Source organism: Eumetopias jubatus, unplaced genomic scaffold, assembly GCF_037043125.1.
Source record: "Eumetopias jubatus isolate StellerSeaLion01/CBP00866 unplaced genomic scaffold, mEumJub1_p1.0 scaffold_15, whole genome shotgun sequence".
Lineage (NCBI taxonomy): Eukaryota > Metazoa > Chordata > Mammalia > Carnivora > Otariidae > Eumetopias > Eumetopias jubatus.
In genome coordinates, this window is record NW_028274821.1 from 12,400,815 (window position 1) to 12,422,653 (window position 21,839).

Below are 21,839 nucleotides of genomic sequence, written 5' to 3' on the forward strand. Positions count from 1 at the left end.
TTCATTCATTTGTTCACTCATACTCTGAAATGATGCCATGTACTAAGCATCATGCCAGGCCAGAGGGATGGCCATGATGAAGTCCACTAATGCCTTTATGGTGCTCAACTCAGTTAGGGAGGAGAATTCTGATGCCTTAAATATTCCTCTCTTGGAAAGCCAAAGATGAAATAAGTACCTTCCTCCTACAAAACAGCTATCCAATCATTTCTTGAAAGCAATGCCATAGGTAATCTTTTTGAAATCTCCTTGTCACATATTAAACAACACAATAATGTGATGAATTTGTGTTGTCATAAAATATCAAGTGTGAAAATGAGAACTGCCAGGTCTCAGGGAGCTGAATGCCCTGGAGCCCTACGCTGTAGCTAGAGGTTGGGTCTTTCAGCGTTTCAGCCTGAAGGGACCTCAGATTCTTGTGTTCACCCTGCCCCTTCCTCAGTCCCATCCCCTACTTTGTTTTTTCAGAGGAAGAAACTCGTGCTCACAAAGGTTGAGAAAGTAGCTGAAACCGGAATCAGTCAGGGCTTTTTCATCCCCAGACTTTTTAGCTGATTTGCTGAATGATTCTGCTCTTCCTTCTCAGAAAATCTACATTAATGACATATTTTAGGGCTTGAGGGGTGTTCTCTTGCTCCCTTTTGGTTAAACTTACATGCTTGTAAGTAGAAGGTGTGGTGGCAACAGACGATGGATGGTAAAAAGAACTTCTGCAAGGACAGCCAGAGCAGAGCTACTCTGGGCGCATGTCTCCTTAGCCCTTACCTGACCCTCCAGTCCGCCTTAACTCCGCCGGCCACTCTCAGGATTAGGCTGGTGGTAGGGTGAAACTACAGATCCCAGGAGGCCTAGGACGTCCCTCTCAACCTCTCCGTAAGCAGGTCGCTCCCCTCGTTGCATTCTGGGAAATGTAGTTTCTTTCAATCAGTAACTACTGTGCTTGGAAAGCAAGAGTTATTAGGTTTGAGGGCTCCGCCCCTCCACTGGCCCCGCCCTCTCCATTGACCCCGCCCCAGGTTGCTCAGGAGATCAGAGACGCCGAATCCTGGTCGATGTTGGCGTGGGGAGCAGAATAGGTGCAGAAAGAAATCCTCCGAGTTCTGAATGTGGCCCGCCTCAATGGAGAGTTCTGGCAGCTCCTGCCAGGACTACTGGTGCAGCAGTAAGCAATACTGGTTTGAGCTCGGACCCACGGACTTGCTGCAGCGCAAGGGCTCCCTCACCCTCCGCTCCCATCACAAGAAGTACTCGAAACCCGTGTTGGTGTATTCTTGGTGAGCGAGCTCGCTGCAGTTCCCGGCTGCTGGGGAAAGGGATGGGGGAGGAGAGACAGTAATAGAGAGAGGGCAAGGGTGGAGAGGATGGAATAAACAGCGAAGAGAAAGAAAAAAGAGGAAGGGAAGGGCAGAGAAAGGGAAAAGGAAGAGGTGAGAAAGAAAAAGATGAGACAAGTGAGAGGGACTGGGAGAGGAGACAAGGGAGAAAAAAGAAAGGGAAGAAAGATCTTCAAAGGAGAGGTAAAGAGGGTGGGAGTGAGAGTTGGGGCAGCAGGAAGAGATAGGAAAGCCTCCAAGAGCCCTGCCCTGCCACTGAGTCCTGCCCTGCAGGTGCCTGTCCACCAGAGGTCATAGATCACCCTCACTGACGGTGGAGGAGAGGGTGTTTGCAGAGGCCTAGAAATCACATTTCTGAGATAACATTCCTCACTCATGAAAGGAAGGGTGCATTAGGGGACAGCAGGAGGGAGATGAGTTAATTTGTCTAAGCCCTCCTTGATCCCATTTATTCATGTAATGTATGTGAACCCTGCAGTTTCTGCCTTGCAAACTTTCTACAGTCTACCCACTTTCCTACAAGCCCACTCCCCCTACTTTTACTTCTCATCCCTAAAACTGACTCTGCCTATTTTGAACTGAGTGTGAGAGGCTAGATAGATTTGGAATCCAAAGCTCTATGCAGAAAATCCTCTTTTAGCCTCATATAAGGGTTACCTCATAGACCTCAAGCAAAACACTTAGCTCTTCCATGGTTTTGTTACTCTATAAAGATGTAGGTCATAATATAAATCACTATTAGAAATTAGTGTTAAAGACAAAGAACTTTTTCAAGTGGACAGTGTTTCTGCCTTACCATGACTTGTGGACATCGTAGACAAAAATAGCAAAACCACAGAAGAACATACATGAAAAGGAGATGAGGAATTTGGTGGGGGAGAAATGTGGTCTAACACGGAAAGTCATTCTGGTCACTGCTGAGAATGTGCAGAGTTCTTATGCTGTTAGTTTTAGAAAGAACGTTTGGGGACAGGAGGAAATTCAACAAGCATTCATGTGTCATGCACTTTGCTATGTGTTGGAGACACAGAGACAGATAAAGTGGATTCAGTGAGTTAATGTGTCTAAAGCATTTAACACCATGCCTGTATGTAGTAAGCAGTCAGAAACATATGGTAGCTAATACTAATTTTTTAGGATAATGATTACACACTTGGACTCTAGGTTTGAATATCAACTCTGCAGCATGTGATATGGCAAGTCACATGAATGCTCTAGGCCTCTGTTTCTACAACTGTAAATTGGGGACGATAGTATTGTTTGTGAAGCACACTTTAACATGTAGCCTGGCACATAGTAAGCACAGTAAAGGTTATATACGTGTATTAGGACATGGTCATGGACCTCAAGGAATTTCATACACCTGTAAAGGAGAATACCATTAAATTCAGTATAATCTGATTTGTGCAAAATAGTGATGAGTATAAGAGGTAAAGGTAACAGGAAGAGGTTTGTGTGTGTGTAGTTTCCTGAGCAGGGTTTAGAAGGAAGAATAGGAGCTCCATAGATACACAAAAGAGAACACTGCACTCACAGGCAAGTACAATGGAATAGTAAGAAGCAACCTTGTAGGGAAATAAAAATAGTTCTCTGTAGTCCGCAAGTACAGTTGATCCTCATTATTTGCAGATTCTGTATTTGTAAATTTGCCTACTTGCTAAAATGTATTTATAACCTCAAATCAATACTCAAGGCAGTTTTATGGTCATTTATGGCATGTGCAGAGAGGCAAAATTTTTTAGTCACTCTCCTGTTTTTAGATCAAAGTGACACTCTGCCTTCTTGTTTCAGCTCTCATACTGTAAACAGTATTTTTTTTCGTGATCTATTTAGCATCTTTGTGCTTTTTGTTGTTGATTTCATTGTTGATATAGCCACCATACTGCTGGAATGCTATCTGGTGTTATGTGCAAGAAGGCTGTGATGTGCCTTGTGGAGAAAATATATGTCGCACAGCCTTCATTCAGTCACGAGTTACAGTGCTGTGAGTTCAGTGTGAATGAATCAGCAGAAGATATCAAATAACGTATATTTAAACAGAAACATACATAAAACCAGGTTATAGATTGATTGGTTGATGAAAATGTGAGCAGAGGCTCATAGGAACATACTCCTTTATTTCCCCTAGGAGCAGTGGTTCGGTATTTGCTAATTATTTGTGACAACTTTATAGAATATAACAACCTAAATAATGAGAACTTATCATAAAATGTGAGAAATACTTGATTTCTTTGAGCTGGCTGTGCTGTTGTCATCCTTGCTTCCCTTCCATGTCTAAGCAGTCACCAAAATCTGTCTTAAAAAAAAACCCAACTATATAAAGTTCAAATTATATAAACTTCCAAATGAATAATCTGATCAACTATTTTGTTTTTATACATTCTGGTCATAATTGTTTGTTTTCTATTGACTTATTATATATTGAAACTCTTATTAAATTTTAATCTTTTATGAGTGATTTTTATTTAATTGATGAATACTTACTATCTATGATACAGCATTCAAGTGGCCTCTCAACTGAGTATTTGATCAGTTAAATGACTGTACCTCTAGGTTTGCAAATTAGAATCTGTAGCTGGGAAAGATTCTTATTTACCTCTGCTTATACAGTTTAAACATTTCCATGATTTCTGTATTTCTCTTTATGTTGCATGTAATACAAGTCTGTCTGACTTCACTTCACATATTAAAAACATTTGTATATAATAGACCTGATAAAGTGATATGCACAGAATGGTTGTTAAAAGTATCTCTGGTGCATTACTGGAATAAGACACTGCCTAGGCACTGTCTCTTCCTTATAGCTGGAATGATCGACAGGGCCATTTCACCCGCATCACACTGACGCTTCTGAATGAGAGAGGCCTTTTCTAGAAATTATTTTTCTCTATTCATTCCTGTAGCATTTGTGGAGTTGTATCATTAGATGATTCCATGAGAAATTCTGAGTTGGGGGACATTTTCTCTTGGGGTATCTTCCCATTCATTGGAATAATGGAATTCTAAGAACCAGAACAACTAGATTTGCCCTTAATAAATGCTCTGATGTGAGGCTACTTCTTATATTTTTATATGTGTATTTTAACTCATCTCTTCATTGCCCAAATCGACATCAGGTAATAAGTGATGATAATTTAAAGCCCAAAAATTCATTCGAGTCTCCATGGAGACAGTTCATGCTCTGGTCTCCATGGTGACACCTGGAGTTTTAAGAGATCAGGTTAATTTTATGTATATTTCAATTACTTTTCTCCCCTGTCTAAGCCCTAATTAAAGAGCCTGGGCATTTTACTCTTACCTTCTTCCCCCCCCCCCCCCACCTCCCTATAGTAAGAAGAAAACAGAAAGAGAAAGGGAAAAAAAGGAAGAAAAATAAAATGCAGTGTTAATTGTGGGGTAGGGAAGTTCATAGTTTTACAGATTTCTACAGAAAAATCATTTGGGTTGGGGAAAGAAAGAGCTTTCTGTGATGCTCTTCAGACTTACACTCTATTGTGCTGTCTGAACAGGGAGTTCATGTCTATTTAAGGTACTGCACAGAGGAGAACCCGCTTTCAAGGCCACAAGTTACCATTAGTGTACTTGCAAAGAAAATAGAGATGCATTTTCTAATTTGCTGTATCATTCTTCCTGTATTTATTCAGCAACTTTCTCAGGGACTAACCTGGCAGTATTTGGAGTCCTTCACATGATTCGGGGCCACGGCAGGGTGACCCAGCCCTTCTCTAGCCAGCATCCTTCTCCTCACATCTGCAGTACACACTCACAAAATGGGATGAAAAGGCAAATCCGAAAGCCTTTAGTAACCACATGGTGCAGCCTGCCTCTGTTTTGAAATCCGTAAATGCTTCCCCTTCCACCAAGCCTCCATCCTCCTACCTTTAACAGCTCAGGTCCTCAACCAAATGCTTATTAACTCCTCTTTTATGTACATTTTAAATACATTTGCTTATGTGGTTTCCATGCACACAGCATAGACTTCGGAGAGAAGAGAGAAGAGCCTTTAAAGAGGCTTTTTTGGTCAATAATGAGAAGTGAAAAGAGCAAGCCCCAGGGCAAAGGTAAGAACACAGTGGGTGCTCAATTAACATTCATCAAAGAAATGAACAAATGAGCAGATAGAATGAACACACACAGAAACCCAAAAGGCACTGGGTTGGGACCCTCTATTTTATACTTTAGAAAGCCCCAGAGGTAAAAGTCTATAGGACAGCATAAATTCATAATAAAACGAGAATCGATTTCTCATAGCCTGATCCTTATATAACAGGACGACACTGAAGCCTGTTTGCTCACCTCTGTATAAGTGAACTTAGAGTATAATGTGCTCTTCTTCTGATTTGAATGGTGAAGAATTTAAAATTGGGAGCTAAACTTGTGCTCTTCCTACTTGCAGTGCATAACTTATCAGGGACTGACAGATACTAAGAAGATTTTGAGTTTATATAGGGACAAATGAGTTTATACTTTAAAGAGATATTTTGATTTCTTGACTCGTGCTTAAAAAAACAATTCTAAATTATAATATGTGACCATTTGAGATGATGTAATAGTAGACCAATGACATGCAAATACATTCACTATCGAGTGGGTCACAGAATTAGAAATTTGCACACAACTCAGATGTATATATAAAATTTATTTTCTAAAATCGATCCTCATGGCTTTCAGTTGTTAGTAGGAAAAAATTCAAACTTGCCAACTATAGGGTATCTGTCTCTTCAAGTTTAAACAGCTTGTTTTCATTTAAAATAGTCTCTCAAAATGGTGCCCATTATTTCTGAGTCCTTCATCCTCCACACTCTCCTTTCCCCAATGGCATCTGTGTGTGTGGGACTGATGTTGTATGTTATTTTGGCGGTGGGGAGTGAGGCCCCCAGATTATGTGTGGGTCCTTGTTCTTGCTCACATCATCCTTTGTCCAACTTTTGGGCCTTCACCCTGAACTGGTGACCCATCCACTTTGTTGAGGCCCCGGTGTCTCTGCTTACAGACTTAGTTCCATTTTGGCCCTTACTGTCACCCCAGATCCCCAGGTCATGCTTATCCTCCCCACGCCCCTGACGTAGGCTTGTCACCCCGGAGCCCTGGTGGTAGTGGCACCTCATCCCTCAACACAGCAGCCCTGCAGCGGCTTGCTGACAGCTTCTGTCCAATACCCTGTGGAGAGGGTGTGTGCATGTGGGGGTTTGCCCTGGAGAGTTTACTCCCATTGGCCTGAGAATTACTCAAAGCCTTTTCTTTCACTTTCTAGTGATCTGCTTTGAAAGATAAACTGTAAGGTCACCCTATCTGAGCTGTGTTTGGGAGCTTCTGGGTCTTGTTAATAGCAGCTTACGAAATTCTGTCCTTTCATTTCTCCACAATGACTGTCAAGAAAAATATCTCACTTAGGACTCAAAAATTCCGTTTTGTTAGTCAGAAGTTAATTAGCCATGCTTTATTTTTCTTCATATTCCTGTCAAAACAATCCTAAATCTTCCCAAGACAAATGTGGATGCCTCTGATTTATTAAAGCAAAGGTTATTTTACAGAGTTCAGCAAAGAAAAGTGAATATTTGAAAATACAGTCTCACTATAGGTAAAAACAAAACAAAAACCAGGATGTAATGAATTCCTTTGTGAAAGGTATATGTTGATATGCATTGAAAAGAGATTGAAAGGACAGTCAGCCTAACACAAAATACTTATTACTAGATGGTCGGTAGAATGTGGATTATTTGTCTTTTTCTTTTTTCCTCTTTGCCACTTCTACATTTTCCATAATGAACATGTATTATCTTCATAATAGGAATAAAGTAAAATTACCTTAAAAATTTGATATCATTTGCTACAGCTTTTCCCCTGGAGCAAACATTCTCTAAATGATCAGAATGTAGACACAGTGCTTCATCTCTTTTAGAGTCTGAGTCACTCTTCGTGGTTTATTATGAGTCTTTTTAAAATATCTTTTTAATTGCTAGTTTTATGTTAAGTGAAAAGGATGATGTTATTCACATTCATTCGGATTAACCACCCTTTCATTCTTGTCTCTGTTCTATAATGGTAGATCCTACGCCACAGTTATTTTTAATCTAGTCCTACACTCTCATTCCTCAACATACGCACATACCCACAAATGACTTTGAATGTAGTAGTTTTGGGGGGAAGCACCTTATTTTCTATTTTTAAGATGAAATCCAGGGCACACTGCATCCCTTTGCCTTGACTGAATTTTTCTTTCAATGCTATTCTCTTTTATGAAATTGCAATCAAATTCTCTTCCTGAAAACTGGGGGTTATAGAATTCTTGTGCCTTGACCTTTATGTGAGGTTTTGCTTAACTTAACTGGCGGCCCAAATAAAACATCTTGCAAGTTTTGCTTGTAAGATGAACCCTTGTAAGGTAGAATGTTACAGGACAGGCATTTCCACATGTGCATGCACTTGGATTAGGAAAGACCATTGCTGTATACAAGTGCCTCTGCCTGAGCCTACCCTATACTTACTCTTGGGACTATCTCCCACCCATAGGGACCACCAAAGACCACTCCGCAGGATAGGTAAGGGTGTGGGACATGAGGGAGAAGGTAAGAAGAACGTGGGGCCTAGTGACATTTTGATAAGGTGAGGTTCAATCTATGGATGCTGGGATGCCCAGGCTTAGGGTTCAAGGTTTTGTTGTTGTTGTTTTTAGGTAAGCTCCACACCCAGCGTGGAGGTCAACACAGGGCTTGAATTCACGACCCTGAGATCGAGACCTGAGCTAAGATCAAGAGTCGAACACTTAACCGACTGAGCCACCAAGGCGCCGTGGGCTCAAGTTTTTAAATAGCACTAGAGCTAGTATTACTAAACTACTCTGAGTTGGCCAGGAAAGCCACCTATTGGTACTCTTTTCTGGTGAGGTGGTCAGACTTCTTTTGATTACAAGTGACAGATACTCGGCTTGAGCCTAAGGAAACAAGAGGAGAATGAATCAGCTCATTATATTCGTGGAATGGTTGATTACCAGATAAGAAGGAAGACAAGAGTGCAGCTCCACCTTAGGAACAACTGGAATAAAAGACGCAAATGCAAGCAGGTCTCTAATTTCTCCTCTCTCTTCCTCTTTGTGTGTTTGCTTCATCTTATCATTGAAAACTACAGAAAACACGGCTGAGGCAGTTCTGGAATTTTTATCTATATTTTTATCCTACAAAAAAAATAAGGTTGGTTTTAAGGTATTTTCAGTTCTGCATACAAAAATTTCAGGTTAGATGTGCATTCTTAGGCCAAGTATCTATTTGGGGTCATCCAAAAAAGGCAGGGTTAGGTGGAAATATGTCAGCTCTCCAAAAACCATAGGATAAGGTGGATATACCCAGGAGAAAGGAGCGCTGAGCTCAAAATCCTATAGATATCTACTATATCCCATTTCTATCCTAGAGATATCTTCACCATCTGCTATATCCTATAGATAGCTACTGTAGTAGAGAATGAATTCCATGTTCCAAACACCCAATTTTATAGCAAAAGTTTAGAATATACACATTTATATATTAGGGATTTCCTACATTGGCTCTTACTTTGACTTTAAACTTTCACCACCCCACCCAACCAGCACCTACACAATGCACTTTTAAAAAAAATTGATTTTAGGTATAATGGACAGAAAACAGAAATCTTATGTAGACATTAGATAAATATATTTTTACAATGCTTTGAAAAAGTTCTGAGTAGATTTGAATATTGTATTACTGTTTTTGCTAGACACTAATCTTTTACTACGGTTTCCCTTATTTCATTTTGAAATACAATTACATTTTAATTGTTAGGAGTCACACAGTGTTATTCCTTTATTTTAACTTAACTAAGTTTTGATGCATTAACCATTAATTGGCAGAGATTTATATATGTTTCTTTGGTAAGATGTTAGATCCCCAATCAGATCGTTCTAGGTTCAAATGGAAGAGTTAACATAATATTATTTATTTATTGCAAAGAATTTAGCTTTCTTTCATAGAAAGTGGTAGGAAGAAGGGGCACCTAGGTGGCTCAGTCGGTTGGGTGTCGCCTTTGGCTTGGGTCGTGATTCCGGGGTCCTGAGATGGAGCCCCATGTTGTCAGGCTCCCTGCTCAGCGAGGAGCCTGCTTCTCCCTCTCCCTCTGCTGCTCCCCCTGCTTGTACTCTCGCTCTCTATCTCTGTCAAATGAATAAATAAAATCTTTAAAAAAATAAAAATAAAGTGGTAGAAAGAATATTTTGGAATTAAAATGTATGAATGGCTTGTCAGAATTTTTTAAACACTTGGGAAAATACTGAGATGCTCAAGCAGGAGCCAGAAGTATTAAATCAGCTTTTGAAAAAAAAATCACTTAAAAATATTTTTATTTCTAAATAGCTCTTTTTTTGAATAGCATTTGTTTAAAAAATGTATTTATTATTAAACCATTGCTATGTTGCAGGCACTCTGCTGAGTCTGGGATTTGACAGTGAGGTCAAGATTACTGTGAGACAGGAGTAGGGATGACTGACCAGGCAAATACTATGCACTGTGCATACTAGGATCAGGGTAAGCAGGATGCTCTGGGAACATCCAAGAGGAGCACTTAGGCCTACTGGACCAGGACAGGTTCCCTAGAGGAGACTGTTCTAGCTCCTAGGGTTCACATGGAGAACTAAAGATGGCACATTAGTTAATTGTCAACCGAAAGCATTACTACCCCTTCCATTGGAGTGTTTGGTAATAGGTGTGGGCATTTTTGATTGCATAATTACCAGTCTCTAGTGATGTCAAGTGTATGGTTACAAGATTTGTGACTTCTAGTTCTAGGGAGGGTCACAGCATCTTAATAGCATTCAATAATCTGTATATATGATGCCTAAGTTACATATCCATAACTCTATGGCCAGATGGGTGGGGACAACAGAGCTAAGATATATCTAAGGCCAACACACTCAGGTTAGCTAATTTACATATGGCCATTCATAGCAAGGGTGTGAATGGCAACACTCCTAATAGATTGTCACAGAAAAGGATTTCTCTACTTATTACTGCATAATAATCCTGAGCTTTCAGAGCTTAGTGGCACCTGCTCTCATTGTAGGGGTGCATGTCAACAAAGCAACCAAAATTTCACTGAAGGCAATTTCCTACAGGTTAACATATTGTGGCCTTCCTTCTAGACTTTGAAAGAAGTATATGTATTGTGTGATTTAGTAGAGAAATCTAGTCTGGATAGATTGCATTTTTTTTTTTTTTTAGTTACGTTATTTTGTATGTTAAACGATCTTTTTTTTAAAGATATATTTATATGAGAGAGAGTGGGGGGAGGGGCAGAGGGAGAGGGAGAGAGAAAATCTCAAGCTAACTCCCCGCTGAGCACAGAGCCTGACGTGAGGCTCGATCTCCCGACCCTGAGATCATGAGCCAAAATCAAGAGTTGTCGCTTAACTGACTGAGCCACTTAGGCTCCCCTATATGTTAAATAATCTTACAACAAATACAAATAATTTGGAAAATCTGCCTGTGGTTGTTTTACACATATGTCAAAATGAGCGGAGTGAATGTAACGTGATCCACTACAGGTCTTATTGACCCTATCAATGCCTTTTACCTCTGACACCTGAGGAGATCAGGGCATGTCAAACATCCTGCTAGACATTAAGGTACAAATAAGAAATTTCCTTCTATAATAAAATCATCTGGGCATGGTACTGTTTGATGGGTAACTCTCTTTTTTCTTTGACACCTTTCTCTGTTTCCTCTTTGGGAATTGTCTATTTAGACTTTCTGTCTCTACCAGGGTAATTTTGGTAAGTTACTTTTCATAGAAGGTTATGTGTGCCATCTAGCTTTCCAAATATATTTGCATAGAGTTATGGAAAGTAGTCTTTGCAGCTTTTAAAATTTTTCTTCTATTTTGATGGTTATTCCTATTCTTAACAACCTTATTAAGATACAACTCACATACTATACATTATCATCCTTTTAAGGTGTATAATTCAATGGCTTTCAGTATATTGACCAAGTTGTACATCTGTCATGGGGCACCTGTGTGGCTCAGTTGGTTAAGCATCTGTCTTCAGCTCAGGTCATGATCCCAGGGTCCTGGAATCAGGCCCTGTGTTAGGCTCCCTACTCAGCAGGGAACCTGCTTCTCCCTCTCTCCCCAGCTTGTGCTCTGTCTCTGGCTCTCTCTCTCTCTCTCTCTCTCAAATAAATAAATAAAATCTTAAAAAAAAAAAGTTGTACATCTATCAACACAATTGATTTTAGAATATTTTAATTAACATAAGAAGAAATCCTGTTCCTTTTAGCTGTTAGTCCTGAATCCCCCAAACCCTCAAGCCCTAGGAACCATTAACCTACTTTCTGTCTCTATAGATTTGCCTATTCTGGACATTTCATATGAATGGAATAAAATAATATATGGTCCTATGTGACTGGCTTCTTTTACTTGGCATAATGTTTTCAAGTTTCACCCATGTTGTAGCAAGTTATCAATATTTCATTTCTTTTTATTGCCTAATAATATTCCACAGTGTGGATATTATATCCCTCTAATCTGTTTATATCTCCTGCCCTTTTTCTTGATTTTTTAGATGTGTCTATTTTGCTTACTTATTCATTTATTCTGTTTTCTAACTTATTTAATTCTGCATTTAACTACTCCTTTATCTTGAATTGCTATATCATTCTGGATTCTTTTGGCTTGCTTGTTCTTTTTTCTGTGTTTTTGAGTTAGATATTTTACTTATTTTCATTGCTTCATTTTTATTGGTATAAGTACTTAAAGCTTAGAATTTTTTTCTGGGTACTGCCCTAGCTATATCTTATGGATTCCTATAAGTGGTATTTCAATTTATTGGTATTTTTTAGAACTTCAACAATTTAAGTTTGTATTGATCTTTGATCTTTGAAGTGTTTAAATATGTTCAGATTGAAGAAGGATCTCTTTAAAAATGTGTTATAAATTTTTAGTTTTATTGAAATGTCATTTATATCTTTCAAACACATTAAAATATTTTTTCTTAATTTGTATAAAAGTTCTATGTGCCCTTTAAGTTGTATTTAGGCAGGTCACCAAATATTGGCTTCACACTCCATGTGCGGACTATGTTCACCTATTTATCCAAGGATAATAACCCAAATTCTATCCAGTCACAGGTCAAAATTTCAAGATCTCCCCATGTCATGCCATTATCTCTCTACTAAGTCTAGCTGTAGACTAGCTGTAGCTCTAAATGATTCAGAAAACCGTAAAGGAAAAGGACAGATTTCTGTTCCCAGTGCACAATGGTGGGACAGGGACAAGATAAGTGTAGGAAGCGCCCTTGCTCAGAAATAACGATGGAAGGGACAGGCCTGTCACTTGTCCACAGTCATTCTTAAGTCCTGGCCAGTACACAGATCCCGGAGCTGGTGTCAGGAATGTTCTTTTTTTTTTTTTTTTTTTTTAAAGATGTTATTTATTTGAGAGGGAGAGAGAGAGCACAAGCAGGGGGAGCAGCAGACTCCTCGCTGAGCAGGGAACCGGACATGGGCCTTGATCCCAGGAGCCTGGGATCATGACCTGAGCCGAAGGCAGATGCCCAACCAACTGAGCCACCCAGGCGCCCCAGGAATGTTCTTTGTTAGACCCCCATTCTGCTTTCTGGGGGCAGCTTCCCTTTCCCATTGTTCTCTGTGGTCCTTGTCTCTGCCCTGTGTGTGGTCTTTTCTATTATTCTTGACCACGTCTGCAATGGATGTTGTAGACTATGCCCTCCTGTGAACTGTTTGGCTTTCTCAGTTCATTTCCTAGTTCCAAAAGTTTGGGGGCCAGAGAATTTTTTTTTAAAAGATTTGTTTATTTATTTTAGAGAGAGAGAGTGTGCGCGCGCTTGGGGGAGAGGGAGGAGCAGAAGGAGAGAAGAGAATCTAAAGCAGGCTCCCTGCTGAATGTGGAGCTCGAAGTTGGTCGGCGGGGTGGGGGGGGGCCTCTGTCCCACAAACCCATGAGATCATGACCTGAACCAAACCAAGAGTCAGATGCTTAACTGACTGAGCCACCCAGGGGCCTCCCAAAGAATATTTTAAATATTGAACAGTTAAAGGATTTTAAATTCAGACTCCTGGCTAATTTGGAAGAACAGTTTTTAGGAACTTCATAAGTTTATTTGTTTGAATTCAGTCAATTCCAACTGGTAATAACCTCACTCTTAATTCTTTCTAGACAAAGTTCTGCTTTATTTCTTTACTTTTTCTCCTATAATAAATACCTTGAATATCACTTTGAGACTGCTGTAGTTACAGAAATCAGAAACCCTGGGAATTTCTGTTTGACTATCTCCTTAGGCAGATGTTTGCTTGGATGCAGCTTAATTCATTGGGAGCATCTAACAATGGGATGAACTTTGCTACAAGGCTCAGCTTTGATAGAACTTTGTCTCAAAAAGATCTGAGTTTTCTCTCTTACTCTTTGAGATCTAAAAGTTGCTGGATCTTCTAACATTTCACGTCCCAAATTTCAGGACTCTCATTTCTCTTTACCTTCTTGTAAACCAGCCAATTTACTGAATTTACCTCTCTCTGTTTTATAAATACATTGGCAAAAAACAATCGCAGTTCACACACGGAACTCATGAACTTTCTCAATCTCTTTCTCGGTCTCACTAGGTACATTAGTTGACTCTTTGCCTACTGTGGTCATGAAATGTTTTGCCTTTCATAGAAAGCCTGCGATATCAGCTTCCTATTGTCTTTGCCTGGCCATATACTTTAGATTTTTGTTACAGTAGCACCCACCCCACTTCTGGTACTGATTTCTGTGTTAGAATAGGCTAAACTTAATCTGTGATAACAGTCCCCCGAATCTCAGGGTCTTAACACATAAAGGTTTATTTCCTGCTCACACAAAGTCATCTGTAAATTTTTGGTGGAGGGGGGCACTCCTCCACCTAGATACTCTGGGATTCAGGCTGATTGAGGCTCTATCCTCTAGAAAGTCATTGACTGCTCTGGCAGGGGAAGAAAGAATTGAGAATTGGACAAAAGCTTTCACTGTCACAGAAAGGACACATATTATTTCTGCTCATTTTTATTTTGTTATCCAGAACTAGTCAAATGGCCCCACTAACTGCAGGAGAGCTGGGAATTTTAACCTCTTGTATTCCCAGGAAAGAAGGAGAAATTATATTGGTGAGCACAATGTCTATCACATATAGAAGACTTTCTTATAGAACTCACTCTAGGTGGATTCTAGGGCTAGATTTTTGTTCTTCTAGCCCTGAAATCATTGTCCCTATGCAGTGTTGGCAAACACCTTGAAGGCATCAGCAGACTGGGTGTTTTGAAATTCTACTTAACCCTTTGGTTACAGGCTTTCATCCAAAAATTGACATGGAAGTTCCCCCATTGGATTTTCAGCTCTTAAGTACTTCTAATGTGTTAAGATTTAAAAATGTATTTTATCTAGCATTTTCCATTGTTTTCAGTGAATTTATTTGCATAACCATGGAAATATAATTTGGCTGTCACTCCAAGAGTTCCCACCTCTGACCAATCTCGTTAGTGAGATTTCTCCTTACAGCCTCTTAATCTTCACTTCTTCCACTTGTCTCTGACAAATTCTTTGGTTCCACTTGTTTTGAATGGATCTTGGCTGCTTATGGGAGCCCTTGCACATGGTGCGATCTGGGAATTATAACTTCTGACTTTGCCAAAAATTTAGTTTGCTTTTAATTTTTCCATTTCCTTTGTTACTTTTCAATGATTTCTAGGAGGACATGGGGGAAATGCTCATTTGTATAACAATGTTCATAATGGAAGAATATTTAAACTTTAGATTCTATTTATGAAGAACAGTTTGTTCATTTGTTTCTAATGTGAATGAAATGAATTGCTTTGAAACCAAAGAACCTTATAATACCTAGTCAACATGCCTTGCTCATGGGTTCACAGAAGTGTACATTAAAATGGGCCTTAAGCTCATATAATACAATCTTTTGATGTTATGCTGGAATAGTTAATTCAAATTGTTTAAACCAGTAATATTAAGACTATAGGAAAGGAGCTATTACAAGTAATCAGGTGTTTGCTTTTTGTTTTGCAGGGGGACAAACTGGTCTTCATGCCATTCATGAAAGATATACTATCATATATATTTTCTGTGGACTACTGTAATTACTAATGTATAATACACTTAAAAAAAACTCTGTCTCTCTTTAGTCTTACTCTTCTACCTCCCAGAGTGTCTTTGGCCAGTCGATATAAGTTGATTCTGGAGGGGAGGATCAAAGAAACTCTGAGAAACATCCTAGGATTTTTTTTTTTAATTTTTTATTGTTATGTTAATCACCATATATTACATCATTAGTTTTTGGTGCAGTGTTCCATGATTCATTGTTTGTTCATAACACCCAGTGCTCCATGCAGAACGTGCCCTCCTCAATACCCATCACCAGGCTAACCCATCCCCCTACCCCCCTCCCCTCTAGAACCCTCAGTTTGTTTTTCAGAGTCCATCATCTCTCATGGTTCGTCTCCCCCTCTGACATACTCCCCTTTTCTTCCTCTCCTGTTATCTTCTTCTTTTTCTTTTTTCTTAAAATATGTTGCGTTATTTGTTTCAGAAGTACAGATCTGTGATTCAACAGTCTTGCACAATTCACAGCGCTCACCGTAGCACATACCCTCCCCAATGTCTATCACCCAGCCACCCCATCCCTCCCACCCCCAACCACTCCAGTAACACTCAGTTTCTTTCCTGAGATTAAGAATTCCTCATATCAGTGAGGACATGTGATATATGTCTTTCTCTGATTGACTTATTTCACTCAGCATAACACCCTCCAGTTCCATCCACGTCGTTGCAAATGGCAAGATCTCATTCCTTTTGATGGCCGCATAATATTCCATTGTGTATATATACCACATCTTCTTTATCCATTCATCTGTTGATGGGCATCTTGGCTCTTTCCACAGTTTGGCTATGGTGGACATTGCTGCTATAAACATTGGGGTACACGTACCCCTTCGGGTCCCTACATTTGTATCTTTGGGGTAAATACCCAGTAGTGCAATTGCTGGATCGAACGGTAGCTCTAATTTCAACTGTTTGAGGAACCTCCATACTGTTTTCCAGAGGGGTTGCACCAGCTTGCATTCCCACCAACAGTGGAGGAGGGTTCCCCTTTCTCCACATCCCCGCCAACATCTGTCGTTTCCTGACTTGTTAATTCTAGCCATTCTGACTGGTGTGAGGTGGTATCTCATTGAGGTTTTGATTTGGATTTCCCTGATGCCGAGCGATGTTGAGCACTTTTTCATGTGCCTGTTGGCCATTTGGATGTCTTCTTTGGAGAAATGTCTGTTCATGTCTTCTGCCCATTTCTTGATTGGATTATTTGTTCTTTGGGTGTTGAGTTTGATAAGTTCTTTATAGATTTTGGATACTAGCCCTTTATCTGATATGTCATTTGCAAATATTTTCTCCCATTCTGTCGGTTGTCTTTTGGTTTTGTGGACTGTTTCTTTTGCTGTGCAAAAGCTTTTTATCTTGATGAAATCCCAATAGTTCATTTTTGCCCTGGCTTCCCGTGCCTTTGGTGATGTTTCTAGGAAGAAGTTGCTGCGGCTAAGGTCGAAAAGGTTGCTACCTGTGTTCTCCTTTAGGATTTTGATGGACTCCTGTCTCACGTTTAGGTCTTTCAACCATTTGGAGTCTATTTTTGTGTGTGGTGTAAGGAAATGGTCCAGTTTCATTCTTCTGTGTGTGGCTGTCCAATTTTCCCAACACCATTTGTTGAAGAGACTGTCTTTTTTCCATTGGACATTCTTTCCTGCTTTGTCAAAGATAAGTTGACCATAGAGTTGAGGGTCCATTTCTGGGCTCTCGATTCTGTTCCATTGATCTATGGGTCTGTTTTTGTGCCAGTACCATACTGTCTTGATGATGACAGCTTTGTAATAGAGCTGGAAGTCCGGAATTGTGATGCCACCAGCTTTGCTTTTCTTTTTCAGTATTCCTCTGGCTATTCTGGGTCTCTTCTGGTTCCATACAAATTTTAGGATTATTTGTTCCATTTCTTTGAAAAAAGTGGATGGTATTTTGATGGGGATTGCATTGAATGTGTAGATTGCTCTAGGTAGCATTGACATCTTCACAATGTTGATTCTCCCAATCCATGAGCATGGAACGTTTTTCCATTTCTTTGTGTCTTCTTCAATTTCTTTCCTGAGTATTTTATAGTTTTCTGAGTACAGATCGTTTGCCTCTTTGGTTAGATTTATTCCTAGGTATCTAATGGTTTTGGGTGCAATTGTAAATGGGATCGACTCCTTGATTTGTCTCTCTTCTGTTTTGTTGTTGGTGTATAGGAATGTCACTGATTTCTGTGCATTGATTTTATATCCTGCTACTTTACTGAATTCCTGTATGAGTTCTAGCAGTTTTGGGGTGGAGTCTTTTGGGTTTTCCACATACAGTATCATATCATCTGCAAAGAGTGAGAGTTTGACTTCCTCTTTGCCGATTTGGATGCCTTTGATTTCTTTTTGTTGTCTGATTGCTGTGGCTAGGACTTCTAATACTATGTTGAATAGCAGTGGTGAGAGTGGACATCCCTGCCGCGTTCCTGACCTTAGGGGAAAAGCTCTCAGCCTTTCCCCATTGAGAATGATATTCGCTGTAGGTTTTTCATAGATGGCTTTTATGATATTGAGGTATGTACCCTCTATACCTATACTCTGAAGAGTTTTGATCAAGAAAGGATGTTGTACTTTGTCAAATGCTTTTTCTGCATCTATTGAGAGGATCATATGATTCTTGCTCTTTCTTTTGTTAATGTATTGTATCACGTTGATTGATTTGCGGATGTTGAACCAGCCTTGCAGCCCAGGAATAAATCTCACTTGGTCATGGTGAATAATCCTTTTAATGTACTGTTGGATCCTATTGGCTAGTATTTTGGTGAGAATTTTTGCATCCATGTTCATCAAGGATATTGGTCTGTAATTCTCTTTTTTGATGGGGTCTTTGTCTGGTTTTGGGATCAAGGTAATGCTGGCCTCATAAAATGAGTTTGGAAGTTTCCCTTCCATTTCTATTTTTTGGAACAGTTTCAGGAGAATAGGTATTAATTCTTCTTGAAATGTCTGATAGAATTCCCCTGGGAAGCCATCTGGCCCTGGGCTTTTGTTTCTTGGGAGATTTTTGATGACTGTTTCAATTTCTTTAGTGGTTATAGGTCTGTTCAGGTTTTCTATTTCTTCCTGGTTCAATTTTGGTAGTTGATACATCTCTAGGAATGCACCCATTTCTTCCAGGTTATCTAATTTGCTGGCATAGAGTTGCTCATAATATGTTCTTATAATTGTTTGTATTTCTTTGGTGTTGGTTGTGATCTCTCCTCTTTCATTCATGATTTTGTTGATTTGGGTCATTTCTCTTTTCTTTTGGATCAGTCTGGCCAGGGGTTTATCAATCTTGTTAATTCTTTCAAAGAACCAGCTCCTAGTTTCGTTGATCTGTTCTACTGTTCTTTTGGTTTCTAGTTCATTGATTTCTGCTCTGATCTTTATGATTTCTTTTCTCCTGCTGGGTTTAGGCTTTATTTGCTGTTCTTTCTCCAGCTCCTTTAGGTGTAGGGTTAGGTTGTATATTTGAGACCTTTCTTGTTTCTTGAGAAAGGCTTGTATTGCTATATACTTTCCCCTCAGGACTGCCTTTGCTGTATCCCAAAGATTTTGAACAGTTGTGTTTTCATTTTCATTGGTTTCCATGAATTTTTTTAATTCTTCTTTAATTTCTTGGTTGACCCATTCATTCTTTAGTAGGATGCTCTTTAGCCTCCATGTATTTGAGTTCTTTCCGACTTTCCTCTTGTGGTTGAGTTCTAGTTTCAAAGCATTGTGGTCTGAAAATATGCAGGGAATGATCCCAATCTTTTGGTACCGATTGAGACCTGATTTGTGACCTAGGATGTGATCAATTCTGGAGAATGTTCCATGGGCACTAGAGAAGAATGTGTATTCCTTTGCTTTGGGATGGAATGTTCTGAATATGTCTGTGAAGTCCATTTGGTCCAGTGTGTCATTTAAAGTCTTTATTTCCTTGTTGATCTTTTGCTTAGATGATCTGTCCATTTCAGTCAGGGGGGTGTTAAAGTCCCCCACTATTATTGTATTGTTGTCAATGTGTTTCTTTGCTTTTGTTATTAATTGCCTTATATAATTGGCTGCTCCCATGTTCGGGGCATAGATATTTACAATTGTTAGATCTTCTTGTTGGATAGACCCTTTAAGTAGGATATAGTGTCCTTCCTCATCTCTTATTACAGTCTTTGTTTTAAAATCTAGTTTGTCTGATATAAGGATTGCCACCCCAGCTTTCTTTTGGTGTCCATTAGCATGGTAAATGGTTTTCCACCCCCTCACTTTCAATCTGGGGGTGTCTTTGGGTCTAAAATGAGTCTCTTGCAGACAGCATATTGATGGGTCTTTTTTTTGAATCCAATCTGATAGCCTGCGTCTTTTGATTGGGGCATTTAGCCCGTTTACATTCAGGGTAACTATTGAAAGGTATGAATTTAGTGCCATTGTATTACCTGTAAGGTGACTGTTAACTGTCTGTTGTCTGTGTTCGTTTCTGCTCTTTGCTGCTTTTAGGTTCTCTCTTTGCTTAGAGGACCCCTCTCAATATTTCTTGGAGGGCTGGTTTCGTGTTTGCAAATTCCTTTAGTTTTTGTTTGTTCTGGAAGCTTTTTATCTCTCCTTCTATTTTCAATGATAGCCTAGCTGGATATAGTATTCTTGGCTGCATATTTTTCTCGTTTAGTGCCCTGAAGATATCTTGCCAGTCCTTTCTGGCCTGCCAGGTCTCTGTGGATAGGTCTGTTGCCAATCTAATGTTTCTACCATTGTAGGTTACATATCTCTTCTCCCGAGCTGCTTTCAGGATTTTCTCTTTGTCTCTGAGACTCGTAAGTTTTACTATTAGATGTCGGGGTGTTGACCTATTATTATTGATTTTGAGAGGGGTTCTCTGTGTCTCCTGGATTTTAATGCCTGTTTCCTTCCTCACATTAGGGAAGTTCTCTGCTATAATTTGCTCCAATATACCTTCTGCCCCTCTCTCTCTCTCTTCTTCTTCTGGGATCCCAATTATTCTAATGTTGTTTCGTCTTATCATATCACTTATCTCTCGAATTCTGCCCTCATGATCCTGTAGTTGTTTCTCTCTCTTTTTCTCAGCCTCTTTATTTTCCATCATTTGGTCTTCTATATCGCTGATTCTCTCTTCTGCCTCATTTATCCTAGCATTTAGTGCCCCCATTTTTGATTGCACCTCATCAATAGCCTTTTTGATTTCGATTTGGTTAGATTTTAGTTCTTTTATTTCTCCAGAAAGGGTTTCTCTAATAACTTCCACACTTTTTTCAAGCCCAGCTAGTATCTTTAAAGTCATGATTCTGAACTCTAGGTCCGACATCGTACTAATGTCCGTATTGAGTAGGTCCCTGGCTGACGGTACTACCTCTTGTTCTTTTTGCTGAGGTGATTTCTTTCGTCTTGTCATTTTGTCCAGAGGAGAATAGATGAATGAGAGAACAAAATGCTAACAGGTTTACAACGTCCCCAGCAAATATACTGTATACAAATCAGAAAAGACCTGAAACCAGGGGAAAAGAAAGGGAAAGAAAGAAAAAAGAAAGAGAAAAAGAAAAAAAAAGAAAAAAAAAGATAAAAACAAAAAACAATACAAAAAAGGCAGAATATGATCAAATATGATCAGGCTAGTGCATAGATCAGTGCCACACACTAGATTTTGGGCGTATTTTGGTCTGTTAGAAAAAAGTGCCTCCTAAAATTTTAAAGGAAGAAAGACATATATGTACAAAATAAGGGTTGATACAATGAAGGGATGGAAGATGACTGTAAAGATGAAAATTATAAAAGATCTTATAAAAGGACTTGGTAAGATAAGTTGTTTGAAAAAAGAAAGAAGATTTAAGAAAAAAAAAAAAGGAAAAAGGGAGAGAATGTGATCAGGCAGGAGACTAGAACAAAGCCATACACTAGTGATTTAGGGCATATTTTGATCTGTTAGAAGAAACTGTACCTCAAAATTTTAAAGAGAGAACAACTTATATATATATGCCAAAAATAAGGGTAACTACTATGAAGGGATAAAATATGACTCTAAAAATGAAAAATAAAAAATGTTTTGTTTTTTTTTTAAAAAAAGGGATTTATAAGATGTTGGTTGAAAAAGGGAAAAATATAAATAAAAAAACAGTCAACAAAAATTAACTTTGATGAAATAATGAATCATGGTAAAAAAAAAAAAAAAAAAAAGCCATGAATCTATGTGCAGTATTCCCCTAGCGCTGGAGTTCTCCTATTCTCCTTGATCGATCAACTTGGTCTTGGCTTGCTGGCTGTTTGTGCTGATCTTCTGGGGGAGGGGCCTGTTGCTGTGGTTTCCAAATGTCTTTGCCGGAGGCAGAATTGCCCCGCCCTTGTCGGTCCGGGCTAAGGAAGCTGCTCCGGTTTGCTC

General features: G+C 39.3%; 1 protein-coding gene across 1 annotated transcript in view; it reads left to right on the forward strand.

Moving 5' to 3' along the window:
- The first annotated feature begins 1,104 nt into the window (after positions 1–1,104).
- The window catches only part of CFAP95 (cilia and flagella associated protein 95), an 82,631-nt gene continuing 61,896 nt past the window's right edge, over positions 1,105–21,839 (forward strand). The window contains exon 1 of the mRNA XM_028117379.2: positions 1,105–1,274. Coding sequence (XP_027973180.2) covers positions 1,105–1,274 — 170 coding nt within the window. The remainder of the gene's footprint in view (positions 1,275–21,839) is intronic.